The 15000-nt window shown below is 40.1% G+C and overlaps 2 protein-coding genes across 12 annotated transcripts in view; one reads left to right on the top strand and one right to left on the bottom strand.

Annotated features, from left to right (window-relative positions):
- The window catches only part of LOC137975411 (ectin-like), a 15804-nt gene extending 5121 nt beyond the window's left edge, over positions 1-10683 (top strand). For 7 of the 9 annotated variants that reach the window (XM_068822525.1, XM_068822528.1, XM_068822522.1 and 4 more), the window contains 7 exons: positions 2440-2625; positions 4236-4367; positions 5640-5678; positions 5993-6230; positions 7571-7658; positions 8981-9147; positions 10310-10683. In XM_068822525.1, coding sequence (XP_068678626.1) covers positions 2496-2625; positions 4236-4367; positions 5640-5678; positions 5993-6230; positions 7571-7658; positions 8981-9139 — 786 coding nt within the window. In that variant the 5' untranslated portion in view covers positions 2440-2495 and the 3' untranslated portion in view covers positions 9140-9147; positions 10310-10683. The remainder of the gene's footprint in view (positions 1-2439; positions 2626-4235; positions 4368-5639; positions 5679-5992; positions 6231-7570; positions 7659-8980; positions 9148-10309) is intronic. The other 2 variants (XM_068822530.1, XM_068822526.1) reach the window with 1 other exon arrangement.
- Positions 10684-11367: 684 nt separating this feature from the next.
- Positions 11368-15000, bottom strand: part of LOC137976145 (uncharacterized) — a 20488-nt gene continuing 16855 nt past the window's right edge. The window contains exons 2-4 of one of the 3 annotated variants that reach the window (XM_068823435.1): positions 14488-14550; positions 13547-13846; positions 11368-11631 (exon numbers count right to left, since the gene is read on the bottom strand). In XM_068823435.1, the coding sequence (XP_068679536.1) occupies positions 11575-11631; positions 13547-13846; positions 14488-14550 (420 nt within the window). In that variant the 3' untranslated portion in view covers positions 11368-11574. Of the gene's footprint in view, positions 11632-12104; positions 12515-13546; positions 13847-14487; positions 14551-15000 lie in introns of those variants that run through there. The other 2 variants (XM_068823434.1, XM_068823436.1) reach the window with 2 other exon arrangements.

Genomic DNA, 15000 nt, shown 5'->3' with positions numbered 1-15000 from the left:
AGAGATGCATTTTTAAAGAGATCCGTTATGAAAAGAATGTAATTTTCTTGTAATTTTCTCTAGAAAAATCAATGAATTTTAAGCGAGTAGATTCCGCGCATGCGCTGTAGATGACCATAAAGAAATAGGGTTCGCACTTACAGGTCTAGGAGTCTGTGTACTACGAAGTTCTGATGATTGCCAGACAAAAGCTTAATTGCAACGAAGTAACGTTATATCGGAAATGCTTCCAAGTGCTTCTTAACTTGTAGATGGTGTAAACAGAAAAAAAAAAGCTTTTGAATAATATGTCAGAATATTGTTTCGTGTGATAACAGTCCCAGTATAGGTGGAGAAAGATCGGATTCAGGGTTTTCACACGACAAAATAATTCAACCACACTATTATGTAAGGTTTTTTGGATATCACATTAAAGGTTGTTTACATTAATTCAAAGCTCCAAAAAGAATCTCTTAAAAATATTTTGAGTAATTTTGTTTTTGCCTAAAGTTACGACGCTCTTCTTTATGTCATTAGCCGTAAAATAGTCGCCGCTTTGAGCCTCAGCTCTTCAATTTAATATATTATGATAAAAAATAAAGCAATAATTCAGTCGACTTTAAACTTTCACTATAGCATTAATTATGAAAACCAGGAGATAAGCAAGCCTCGCCAAGGACGTGGCACATTTATATGAAAACCTGCCGTTTTAATCTCTCAAAAACCTTTCGGGAGATGCCTCTCTGAAATTAAAAAAAATTCATCAAACAAAGCTGAGTTTGAATGTCATGTTGAAGTGGACTGTCATTGAATCAATTGCTCATTTCAGCAATGCAAAAATCCACGTCTCATAATTAATACAAATCTTGTCACTTCTGGATGCCAATTAGCAGTAATATTCTCCTGGTGTGAACGTAATTGAGCAATAAGATAAACACTAGTTTTGTAAGGTAGTCTCAACATAAAAAGAGAACCTACAGTGCAGCTGAGGAATGACCCTACCGAGACAACTTAAAAAGTACGTAGGCAGTGAGTTTCAACCCCGCTGGCAGGCCACTCAGGCCTCAAGATGAAAGATAAGATAAGATATTGTAAAATACATTCTCAAACTCATTAATAATTCATCAAGTGATAAATCAGTTATGTGCCCGCATTTAGGTGACATGGATGCACCTTGATACCGCGGTAAAAAAACAGCGTGTTTGGATATCCAAACACGTGTGTTTGGAAATCAATTAGAAAAAGCAATACACAACTTCAACAAAACTTTATTACTTCTATTGTTTGCCCCCTTTTAGGCTTGGACTGTACAAGCAAAGAATCTTCTTCTTGCACACTTTTGGGCGGTCGAAACAGGCAAAATTCATGCTCAACTAACCCGTCCGTGTTTCAGAACTAGCTGGACGCCACTGAATGCAAATTGTGGCTACTTGAAATAAACAAGCTTCAGTTGTGAAAAACACAGACATTATCATCACAAACTGTGCGCTGATTAAACAAAAGAAAGCAAAAATCACATGCTTATGTGATTTTTGCGAGGATACCTAAACTTCGAGCCAGGATTCGAGCTAGGATCCGAGCCAGGATTCGTTCGAGCTAGGATCCGAGCCAGGATTCCAGCCAGGATTCGAGCTAAGATGAGCTTTCTCCGCTATTTATTCTCGAATCTCTCGGTTAGGTTAGGTCTCGAATCGGTTAGGTTAGGTCTATTTAGGTTGGTTCTAGTCTAGTTAGGTCTAGGTAGGGTTAGGGTAGGTCTCGGTTAGGTTAGGTTAGGTCTCGGTTAGGTCTCGAATCCTGGCTCGGATCCTAGCTCGGATCCTGGCTCGAATCCTGGCTCGGATCCTGGCTCGGATCCTGGCTCGGATCCTAGCTCGGATCCTAGCTCGGATCCTGGCTCGAATCCTGGCTCTATTCTTAGTTTATGTCGCTTTCTTTTGTTCTTTTGTTTTCTTTTGTTTGCAATTAGACGCTGATTGAGAAGCCATTTCAAAAACTCGTGCTTCGTGTTTTTCCGTGGTTTCCAAACACTCGAGAACAACAAAAGCCCTCGGCCTAACGAACTCGGGCTTTCATCAGTTTTCTCGTGTTTGAAAACCTCGGTAAAACACTCGCACTCGTTTTCTCATCCGAGCGGTAGGCTAGCCTTTTGTCACATGAAATCTTCTCTCATTGGACAGAGTTAAGTCTATAAAGTTTCTAGAAAAAGCGAGAGAAAAAGAGAGGCTGAAGAAAGCTACGTAGCTTTTAAAGTTTCAAAAAAGTGACTGCGCAGTCTTACCCGTGAGTATCGAGGAAGTTTTATTTTACAGTTGTTTAATCGCGGAGGAAGACAAACAAACAAAAATCAACTTTAATTAAGCAATTGTGATATAGTCCCACCAATCTTTCTCTCTCTCTCTCTGCGTAACTTGACAATACGAAGATTTAATGCGTGAGCGTCTCCAACGTTTTTTAAAGTTTCTCTCTAGGGTTCGAGTAAGAAGAAACCCACAAGCTGAGACAAGTTTTTGCAGATGGCATCAAATACAATGAAGGTCATGTTAGTGGTGCTGATGTTCGTAAGTGTCTGTGGGGGACGTGTTGGCAAATCTATTGCTCCTCCTAAGCCACCCGTAGACTACTGGGCCTTGGCTAAAAGAGGCAGTAAGTGTTAATATAAGCCTTAATTTCAAAGAATAATTATTTTACAAGTCGTCGGTAAACTTTGATAACTTCTAGTTTTCCTAGTTTTACTTGTAAGTATTACAGGACGTGAAAATCTCCGATGTCTAAAGATGCTTCCTTACTCGTAAAATTTCTGTGGTGGTGTCAGTTTTGCATGGGTTAAAATTGCTTCATTGTTCCGCTCAGTAAGGAAGGCGATGTGGTCAGATCATTGTCAATTCTTATTTGGAAGACAGTTTACAGTAGATGAGAATTGAAAGCATAATTACAAACACACGAAAAGGCGCAACTGTATTTTTGGGAAAAGAAGTCAAGTTGGCATCGATTTGAAGTACGGATAAGACGAATCAAATGTAGAATTGATCATCGCACTCATCTGGACAATTTATGCAATTGTCTCATATTGACATATAGACACCTGAAAGATTCAGGTGGCTCCAACGAGATTCGAAACCATAACCCTATTGATGCGGGTGCAATGCTCTACCAACTGAGCTATGAAGTCACTCAGTTGAGAGCAGGTCAAATTAGGGAGTTTAAGATCTGCGACGCGACGGTAACGAAAACGTCATTTAAAATTGCAAGTTCAGGTTTATTAATCTTTGTCGTCGTTATGTCGGCTTGTCTATCTTGTAAAAACTAGTGTAACTTTCCAGGAACTGAATTAGGAGGTACGGTATTGAATCTACGAAAGAAAATTCAAATTCTCTGCGTTTTGTTCACGTTCTCCGTAAAACTTGAGAATTGGTCATTTCACGTCGTAGATTTGCCGAAAACGTGAAAGAAATGTACAAAACCTAAAAATGCACGTGCAGAGCGTGCAAAGCTATTGTTTTTGCTCATTAAATATGCAAAATTTGTGACGTTTTCGTTTTCGTTGCCGTCGCGTCGTAGATCTTAAACTCCCTATTGTGTTCCCGTGAAAAATGAAATAAAGTATAGACGAAAGGTAGAAGTGATCCGCCTCGCATTTATCTGGGCAATTTAATACGCACTTGTCTCTTGTAGACAACTGGAAAATCCTAGCGGCTTTAAGTCAAGGCGTAAACGTTAACCGTTCCACGCGCAAACAACCTTTTCTCCTACAAACTTGTTCAAACTTTCATGTAGCGATATTTCTTGTTTACAAACATGACGTCACATTTCTTTTGATATTCACATTTGCCAACCACGGAACAAGAGAAGTCATTGTGTCAACAGCCAATCAGGTACTGGTTGGCATGTTAACAACGATGTGTGACGTCACGAGAAACATCGCTATTTCGGGGAATATGGTACGGTATATGCTTCCAGTCCGCTGGGGGTAAATTGATCATTGTAAAGCGCCCTTGAGACGTTAGTGATAAGGGCGCTATATAAATGCACCACTTTACTTTACTTTACTATGGAATATTAAACTGACTGAGATGAAGTCCAATGCATGCAAAATGAAATCTAAATACCACTCGAGATTCATGCGCTCTAGTCTCTCACCTTGTCAAAGATTAATTACAACAACAAGTGATCTGTAAAGTAATGCCAACTCGAAGTGACTGAAAGTTAATACTTGGAGGATTCCTGATGCCATATAATTTATCTTTATCTTATAGTGTGTCCCGAGGGAGGGGGTGACAAAATGTCAAGCTGTGGAATTTGGAAAGACAGGAAATTCTGTGAACCAACTAGCATCTACGCTTCCTTTATGCAAAAGACGTGTCCAGCCTCTTGCGGACTCTGCGAAGGTTATCTTGTCGTTTGCTCTGTTTCACTTGAGATGGGTTTAAGAGTAATTTTCAGTAGTGATATAATTAGCAATTATTGAATGAGGCTGAGTAGGATATGAAGAATTCTGCAGGTCGAGGAGGGTGTTATCCACCAACGCCGAAGGCCGAGGTGGATAACATCCTCCGAGATCGCAGAATTCTTCTTATTCTACAAAAAAAAAAAAGTCTCCGCTTACGAGCCAGAAGGCTCATCAGGCCGGCGCTTATCTCCGGTTTCTGTAGCATGAAGCGACTAGGAGTATTTGTACTCCCCCCTGGATGGGATGCTAGTCCATCGCAGGGTTACCCCCAGCATTACGCCGGTACCCATTTACACACCTGGGTGGAGAGAGGCACCGTGAGAGTAAAGTGTCTTGCCCAAGAACACAACACAATGTCCCCTGCCAGGCCCCGAACCCGGACCACTCGATCCGGAGTCGAGCGCACTAACCATATGCATGAGGCCACCGCGCCTCCAAAAAAGCCGAATTCAATAATTGCTACAAAAGCCGAATTCAATAATTGCTTTATTATTCATTCAAAATATTTTCTTCGCTCAAACTTCTAAACCTAGTCGCAGCCATTTTTCTGCTCAACAAAAATAACACAATCTCGTCCCCAGCTTTTTTCGGTCAACGGTTTAATAATTTGCAGCGGGCTGCACTTTTGCGCCTTCTTGCGCGGAGAGATCTAAGTAAGTAAGTGCACTTTTGACGTGATTTTGACGTCATCGGTTCAATAATCTGCAGCGGGCTGCACTTTTGACGTCATCGATTCAAGATGACGAAGTTTCTTTCCAAATTTGGTGAACAGTAGCTGGTTATGGTGAATTATGCGTGTGGTTTTAACCAATCAGAAACGGGCAAATATTTTGAATGAATAATAAGAACTATTATTGGAGCAATCACTGACGCCGACTCAAAATAAATCAAGGATTGCGGATAATTTGAGCTAACACAGTCAGCTGTGGAAAACCGCAGAAATACTCGCCAATTGGAGTGGGTTTTGGTTTAAATTTGTTGTATGACAGTCCTATGACTGACAATGTTAAGAGTAGTTTTAGCCAATCAGGAGGCTTAGTAAGACAAAGCAAAATGGACGTTGGCAACTCAATTGTCGCACTTATTTGAGCACTATTCAGTTTGGTGAGGTGACCAATATCGAATGGGAAGGCGACAAATTTGACTGATTAATCTTCTGTCATGCTTCATTAATTTATTGAAGTTTCCTTCCCGTTTTTTGCTTTTTCAGCGCGTCCTACAGCACCCCCGAGACCAAGACTACTTGAAGGTTGTTATCAAGACTTTTAAAATAAATAACTGTCTGTGTCACTAATCCGTAGTTGAAATAAAAGGCAATAAAAGAGGCATTGTCTCCAGGAAGCTGAATTCCCCTTTCAGTTTCCCGCGAGAAAAATCGCAACTTCGTTAATAAGTAGTCGCTCTTTGTATCTTTTTTCTGCTTGTCAGCTTGTCCGTAATAATCGATCCGATCTCCAGCATAATTGTTACTGAAAACGGCCAAAGCAATAATCATTTATAAGAACTTCATCTCTCTCAGTGCAATAATTAAAATAATGCTTTTTTCTTCTTCTGACCTCACAGTCAATATCCGGGAATGCCTCCGGGCTCATAACTCCAAGCGTATCTTGCATGGAGCCGGAGCACTATCATGGGATGAGACGCTGGCCAAAAAGGCTAGGACCTGGGCCATTCACCTTGCAAATGAGGACAAGATGGAGCATGCGCCTTGGAGTGTTCGTAAAGCCGGTGAAAATCTGTATTATAAAGCCACAACAAGTAGTGGAAATCACGCAACATGCAAGGACGCTCTGGAGGCCTGGTGATTATATACTTCTTGTAACATGTATACATCAAGCGCTTATTTCGGCAGATCTGGTATCTACGAAGAGCTTCCAATACCAGCATGCCCCTTGGAAAATAACGTGGGTCCAAATGCGTGTTGGTCGTTTTTATGCTAGAGACGCATTGATAATTCGACCGGGATGAACTTGCGCAAAATTTGTTTTGTTTCTGTCCTGTTTGTCGATTGTAAAGAGGGACTTAAGACACATCATGAGACGAACCATCGGATTTAGTATCGGTGTATTCCAAAACGCACTAAAAATAAAGCGGAGAATTCGTCAAGACCCGGTTCTTTTTACGTGCCTGTTCTTACACTATACACCTTATTCCAAAATGGCCGCCATTTAGATATTCTTTTGTTTTTATTGAAATTAGACCTGGACGCCTCGTTCAAGGAAAAATATTCTTTTGAATTTTCAGCTCAAGAACGAGGCATCAAGGGCTAATTTGAATAAAAACAAAAGATTATTTAAATGACGGCCATTTTGGAATAAGGTCTATACATATTTAACAGACGCACTAAAAATGTTCGCCCATGTTCGTCCCAGACGGATTATACGTCTCACATACTGTTCTGTTAATACACAGATCAGTGTTCTCATCTCGCATTACGGGCAATGACGGCCTTAAAAACCTAAACAAAACACACTAGCGTCGCAAACTGAATGCGTATGCGCGGAGCATGTTAAAATGGAAAGGGAGGAACAGCTTGGACAAGAACGGACTACGGAATCTTGTCGACGATTAGCCTCAACTCAAAGTTTTCCGTATCGTCTTCACGCTAAACGAATAAAATGACAGATGCATAGTTCGTCTCGATGAATTATTTCTCTCTGGTATAAAAACGGCCGGTAGAATGGACACTCAGTTCTAGCCGGTTAGAACAGCACTCAGTCACCGGCGATTACGCGTGCAGAAAGGGCAAAGGCCAATACTACAGTCTCGTAAAATAGGTAACTACAGCTGTAATAAGATCGTTTTTTTCTTTGTTGTCGACTACAGCCTCCATCAGCTCAAACGACAGCCCCAAAGTAGAGTCAAATGGAATGCCGAACGAAAGTTCATTTCGCTTTTCACGGCGCCTTCACTAGACTAACCTGATAAAGTTTGCTAATATAAACTGTGCTAAACAAACTTTAAAACAAAGACAATTGCAAAACCTGGTGCTGTAGTTTCGTATAATTGAAGAATTGAAAGCTCTTTGGTTTCGGTGCACATTTACAAACTCATTTTTTAAATTACGTGAAAAATGATTTTCATCATTATGATGGTCAAATTCATAGAACTTTATTTACTATAGGAATTTGAAATTCTCAGGTATAGCGAGGAGTCGATTTACCCATTCGAGGATCCTCCAAATTCCCTTTCTGAGGTCACTGGTGGCCAAATAGGGCATTTTACTCAGGTAAGTGGGACCTTGGTTACTTCTGAAAGGGACTCAAAATAAAAAGCCCCGGGTAAAAAGCCAGCTTTTTCTTTCAATTTTTATTTTTACCCACTGTGGTTTTTGCTAATGTTGGCTTTAATTATAAGTGGTAAAACGACAAGGAGCGCCAGTTTTGGTCAGACTGATCATCGCAGTTTAACTGTGAACAATTTAATTAGCAACGGGACCAAGCACACAAGACAAATGCGCCGGATCCTGGCGCTTCTAACCAGAAAATGTATGCAAAGATTTTATGTTCTTCTGAGGTGTTTTGCCCTTCAGCCATTTTTACTTGGTTGTTCTTGTGTATGATAACTTTATCAAAGCGAAAGGCAACCTGAGGTGCAGAGTTGTGTCCTAATTTTAGAATGCGAACAAATTGGGCTAATGCATGACCATCCTAACTGACAATTGCAACCAACTTCGAATTCCTCTCTGATGGCCCTGTATTAAACGTCGCGCAACGCTCTCTCCATGACCGTCAACGGCCTGGAGCGAGAGTTGCATTATGCTCCAAATAACAGCTATTCTTTTACGTAGCAAAATTGTTACCCTCTCGCGGCTGCAAATCTGAACGATATTATGTCTGATTTATTTTAATTGTTCAGTTCAAAGCATGGCTCCACGATGTGCAAAAATATACATTCTTTCTTTTTCACGTAACTGGTCACTTTTTCCACATTTCGATGCCGTATTCTAGAACAAATTTCTTTTTCAAGGAGCTTACGCAAGCGACGTTTTTGAGGAACGGACGGCAAGCGGAAGAGAGATGTTTCTTTCTTTAATTACGGTCCCAACACTACCACATTTTTACTGCTAAGCACCTTTTCTCTGTCAGTTAGAGACCGAGAAATCCTGACATGCAAAATGTTGATTTCCGGTTGGCGTCCGTGGCTCAAAAACATCTCGTGTGAAGCTCCGTATTAAGGACTTTTTAAAAGATCTAATATATACGACGCGGTCGTCATCGAGAATGCAGCACTTCCGGTACGCATTTTAACACGTATTGTTGCTGCAATCCGCACAACAAAGACGTGAATTCACAAAATTTGAGATTTTGTACGACAACGAAAGCATACAAATGAGAATGCTTTACTCTCAATTTTTGCTCTTTAAGATACTTCTCGCACATTGTACGACTTGAACGAGATGGAATAACCGGAAAGACATACGATAGCGCAAAGTTATATTTTGAGGTGACGTTTTCGTCAACCACGCCGTCGTAGATCACCAATAACAAACTTTTTTTACGCAGCTTTATCTCATCACAGTTGAGTTCACATTTGCATGTCCATCGATAGGTGGTCTGGAAGTCAACAAAGAAGCTTGGCGTTGGAATTGCCTCGATAAAGAGAGGCTTTTGGACAAAGACTTATGTAGTAGCACGCTACACGCCACCAGGAAATTATTACGGTCAGTTTAAAAAGCAAGTGGGAAATAACAATTTGGCTTTGAAGTAATAAAGAAGGTAAGAGGCTGTTATCCTAACCTTGTTCCCACGGCTTTCTCCATTGCAGAGAAAAGCTCTGGGAACGAGTTGGCTGTTATCCGTTAGTTACGAGCAAGACTTCAGTTTTCTGGTCCAGAATGGTTCTTTATCAGTCATTCATTCTTCTAAGTGCGATACTTATATCAGAAGCCTACATACGTGTCATTTCCACATATAATTTAGTATCAGACTCCGTGACTAGCAAAACGTTAGTAATTTCCTAATATAGTAGGACTGGGAGGTTCACCTGGAAATAAGGAGAGTAATTCTTAACAGTACAGGAGCACTAATAAATCTGTACCTTCCCTTGAGAGAAAAATCTAAATTTGGCTAAGAGATTAAAAATATGCATATAGAAAAGCTGTTATAGTATTTAAGAACATAATGAAAACTTTGAAGTGCCTATCACCTCAACACACTTTTCCACTTTATTTATTCTCCGACATCGTCCCAAATACATTGTATTGTTTCAGAACCTTTTGATTGAAATTTCACGTATTTATTGGCTTTCAAAGACGGGAAAAGTTGTCATGCTTTGATCAATAACCGAGCAAAGAAGGGAAATGGGTTAAATGTAGTTCTTTGAAAACAGCTTTGCAAATTATAATTTGTGACGTCAACTCGGTATCGAGCCCATTCCCCTTCATTGCTCCGCTATGGACAAAGTGGGATCACTTTTCCCGTCTTTCAAAGCCAATAAAAAAGTGAAAGTTCAATCGGTTATAGGCACTTTAGAGGAGAAAAATGTTAAAGTTTGAAAAATGTATACTATTGAGAACTTCTCCATTCATACGTTTATCTGATCAAACTAGGACTCCCCTAGCAAGAGCAAACGCGTCAGTTTTGGACGTAAGAAGCGCGTGACTCGTATTTCCTCCGAATTCTGATTGGTTCATTGCTCTGCTGACGCGCCTAGTGCAAGTAGTCACTGGTTTTTTGGCAGCCAATTGAGAACCCCGCTGATGAAACTAGCTCCCTATTGATCTACGACTCAATTAGTAGTTACATAACTGAGTGCTGTGCTAATTATTTTTGACACAAAGTGTTTCCTTTGTATTAAAATGACCATTCTAGCATCGAACATGGTATACCATTTAGTTAATCGATGAATTTATAAGAGTTTCTTTTTGGTCGTTTGCAGGCTATCTTCAAGGGAAATGCTTTCACATCTATGATGTGCATGAATGCAGAGCTCTGTTTGATCTTTATTGGTTTCTCAATGTCCTGTTCCAGTCCAAGACCGTGATAACTTGACTCCTAGCTAAAGCAAAACTCACAGTGGACTTAGTGATCATGAAGAATAAGTATTAAAGGAAATTGTGTTTTAAGCCCTTGCATGTATGAACAGCGTTTTCGGACATTTTAAATTGGCCTTTCCATTGTGAGGCGTCAGATGGTTGGAAAAAACCATGCAAAAAAGGAAATTCCGTTGACTTGCTGTAATATTTCCCGTTGCTTTAGCATATATGTAATGCAAGGTTTTTTGGTTTAAATAAAACTGGTCAATTGACCTTGCTGTGGTTAGTAATCACATTTTACATTCGATAATAACGAGGAGTACTGTTGGGGCAACGGGGCATGATAATTATACAAATGTTTCTCTTTTGGAGTACAAGTGCAAATGCTACTCTGATTTTTGTTTTCTGGCCCAGCTGGGTTGAACGACGAAGCAAACCTCGCTCCACTGTCGTTTAATGCAATTGGAGAGACTTCTGGGTAGGGGCCATCTCTTAAGAGATAGCGCGGCTAAGGGGCCACACAGTTCGAAGCTCGCTTCCACAGTTTGCCTAAACGGATAAAAGGCCAAACGAAATTAAGAATAAATGCCCGGAAGTAATAATTAAAATTACAAAATTAGGTACACTGAACGAGGTGCCGGTCTAAAATGGACACCCACATGATATTCATCTTTAATATAGTCCTCCATCGTACCCACATTGTGCATTGATTGGGTTAGCTTTAGTGTCCACTACTCCATGGCCAGGTGCAGAAATATCTCATTTCTGGCTATTTTCGTATTCACTCAAAAGGCCAGAAGTTCTCTAAGTTTGCAACCAATCTTTGAAGACACAGGTAACGACGACGTATGTACAAATGATGGTGGACGAACAAAAGGAAATAAAGAAAACGGCGGAATATAAAAAAAACGTAACAATAATAATACGGTTTTGAAATGAACCACAGCGGTGTTGCCGGAAATAGGTTTTTAATTTACTAATTTTTAATTAAACCTTCAAGCCTAATTATAAATCGAATACATGTCAATTTTAGGAACAAAATCAAAACTTAACAACGTGAAGGTAACCGGAACGCAACAAAGCGGAGGCTCAGAGTTCATCGTCGATGTCATTGTTATATATCTTGATTCCTAGTTCACGGCGGCGGGGCTTCCTGCACTTAATTCTCTCAGTTGTTATTATTCCGTCTTCTTTCATAATTTTGTGTTTGAAGTAGTACAGGGTTCTGCAAGAGTACATAATATTAAGAAAACAAGGAAAACTAGAGGGGAGGCTATTATCGGGGGGGGCTTATAACCGGATGATTTTTTTTTTGTTTCCAAGTAGATGGGCCTATAATCAGGGGGAGGCCTATAACCAGAATTTTACGGTATAACTCAGTGACAAACAAAGAGTAATGCGACCAGAAGCGGAAGAAAGAACAAGCACAGGCACGAGAATACAGAAAAAGTAAAGGAAAGGAAAGGAAGTTTTCAGGGTTTGTTTGTTTGTTTGTTTGACGTTTAGACTTAAATCATTCTGGAATCACTGTGAACTTTCACCCTATGAGAAAGCGCATGAACCATTTTCATACGCGGAATAGCGTAATATTGATCTGCATTCGCCTGGGATGCGGCCTGTAATTATACAATGGTGGAGAGAGGATTGACAGGGTTTTCTGGGCTGAACAGACATGTTAGGACTTTGAGAATATGCGTCACCTCTTTATTGATTATTGCCACACTTTTTATTGCGATAATTTTACTAAGAATTAAGTTTATTTTGGTAGCGATGAACAATAAAACGTTAGAGAAACAGTGCTAAGGGGTAAATCGCTAAGTTACATTTGTTGCAAAAAAAAAAAAAAGATTTGGATTATGTTCAATTCAACAAATCGAATGTGGTTTAGCCTGGTCTGTCGCAGCCAAGTGAGTCCACAGAGATGACGCATATCGTTGACGATAGGAGTACAGATTACGCTAAACATAATAACTGTGAAAAAGCAAGCAAGACAGCTACTGAAGGGCATTGTTGCTGGATGGTGGAATACCAATCATCGGCTGAGCTGCTGTATAGGTGGGCGACAATGGGATTTGTCCGTCTTCAAACTGGTTATTCACATTTCTTGCCTGAAAGTTCAATTAAAAGGAAAATTATATTTCAACAGCTTTACATTGAGCCATGCCAATCACGGTTAGCATTTGAACTGGAAAAAAAAGCCGTGAAATATAACGGGCGGACGATTTGAATGAATGATTGATTGATTAATTAATTGATTAATCTTTTCTATAGGAAAATTCTTGATCGCGATCGGTTCTCCGCGCGCCTATTTGTCACGTAATCGGCGCGCGATCACCTGGATGTCAAATTACAGGTATCCAAATATTACAAGTTTTTGTAATTGGATACCTGTAATCGGATGCCCACGTGACTCTCATGTCAATTACGTGCGCTTTAATGGCTTCCTTCTTAATGTTTCCTATTTTTATCGTTCTAGTACTTCTGGAATATGTCAACCCAATTATGGAATGACACTGTGTTGCCATAAGCCCACAAGTACGCATTGCGGACCGTTTTATTAAAATTTATAGCAAGCGCTACTGACTTTTTCGCTCAAACAAGTCTCCCAAAGACGTTTTTAATTTCGAAATTTGTTATAAATACTATTAATAAGTAATTGGACTGGGATACGTAATTGCACAAAGTTTGAGATAGACAAAAAGAAGATTTGAGACGTTTTTACTCTTTAGAGCACTTTTGTTTGTTTAAGTCTTGTTAGTGACTGTAATGACCGCAAATCGTAGATTTTGGGTTATGGTTCTTTTCAGTTAGTTGTAATTTCTTTTTGTAAGTCATTACATTTTAATTTTTGTGATCTTTGCAATTGTATTACCTATGTTTATTGCGCTCGTCCGATTTTGAAATTACTCGCCCGATTACTCCCTGAATTGTACTCCACTCGGTGCAATTACCATTACTAACTGATAGTGAATACAGTGGCCAACGCAATCAATGCGAAACGCGCGCAACGCGTGTTGGGAAGGTTGGGTGTAATACCATCGGTATACAACGCTTTACTTGTATTGTAACTGACTGATTTTTTTATGCCATGGTATGAAAGTTATTTGTAAAAGATAAAAAAGATATATTACTTGACATACCTGACTGACTTGATTCTCTTGGGGGGTCTGGAAGAGAGAATCACTGATCCAAGCAGCACAAACGGCAATAGCAACCTCAGTGATGCAAAATATTGCAACCAAGGAGCTTATTGCTACCGCAGTATTTTTCTGGTCGGTGAGTTTAAGAGCTGCGTCCTTCTTGACAAAAGGAAAGGAGCCCGAATTCCTCGTGCTCAATAGGTTGACGGCCAGTACTCTATTCACAGTCCATATATATTGATACGCTGTTATGCCTGATACTATGACGCTTGTCATGCTCACGGAGCTCACGGCGTTAATCTGAAAAGAATTAAAACCGAGGCGACTTCAGAGTAAACCCCACGTACAAGGAAAAATAATATATAGATTTAGCTAAGCCTAAAAGCAGAGCTCCTGACTACAATAAGTTAACGTGGTTCTAGCCTGTGATCCAATCGAAAACCAGTAGCCGTGCAGCGGTGAACTTGAAAAAAAATGTGAACCTGAGCCCGCGTTATGGTCACGTGATACTGGTCAGTAGATACCTTGTTTTGACAGGTGTCAATTGACCATAAAATGGATGTTAAATATCAAAATATCCAACATCGAGGCAGCATGCCTCGGTCGACCTTCTAGTGGCTGGAGTATTGCCGCCATGTAGCGCGAAGTCGTCGTATTTATCGTAGGGCGCAGGCACCAGCGATCCACGCCTCTAGCCATGTTAAAGTTAACCATGAAAAAAGAATTGTCGACGCATGCATGTGGTTCTGTTCCTATAGTTATGGTGCTCCGCTTGGCGTTCCAGCTCCGCTCTTATTTTATCAAAATGTAATTGTTTCCAGAACAAACGTGTCGTTTTTGTATCACGAGAAAAGAGCGATAATTTGAGATGTTTAAGCGGATAAAATATTTGTCCCGTTTTATGTATGAAGGTAAATCGGAATTTTCCATTTCGGCCTCACCAAAGTTGAGGAGGGGCTTGATTTGTTGACCAAAATCACTCCCATTATGCCAGCTGGTAACACCTTGGAGGAAAAAAAGGAAATGGTCAACATAAAATGGAAAAAAAGGCGAATTTTGCCAGGCTTCGTCAATCGATAAACTGATTATCGACATTTAATCGATAATTAGCTATTATTAACCGAGCAGGAGGTCTGTATGGGAGAATCTTGAGCGAAGTCGTGAGTACAGACCGAACGCAGTGAGGTCTTTACACACGACCGAGATCAAGATTAAAGAGCCAATTATCATAGCCTGCATATCTTTTAAAAACATTGACAAAATAACAAAAACGGAATATTTTGGGCTTTACATCTCTCTTGGCTAGTTCACGACACCGAATGAAGTGTAGCTCAGAGTAGAAGAGTAAAACCCTCCAGTTTAATTATAGCGTCGGCATTGAGATGAGGCAAAAGAAACAACAGAGTCAGTGTTCTACTGATTTCGGAGTAGGCCAATCTAGTAGCATGCGGCTG

Source organism: Montipora foliosa, chromosome 11 (assembly GCF_036669935.1).
Source record: "Montipora foliosa isolate CH-2021 chromosome 11, ASM3666993v2, whole genome shotgun sequence".
NCBI lineage: Eukaryota > Metazoa > Cnidaria > Anthozoa > Scleractinia > Acroporidae > Montipora > Montipora foliosa.
Note: the sequence above shows the minus strand (reverse complement) of the source record. Positions and strands in the feature narration are given on the sequence as shown.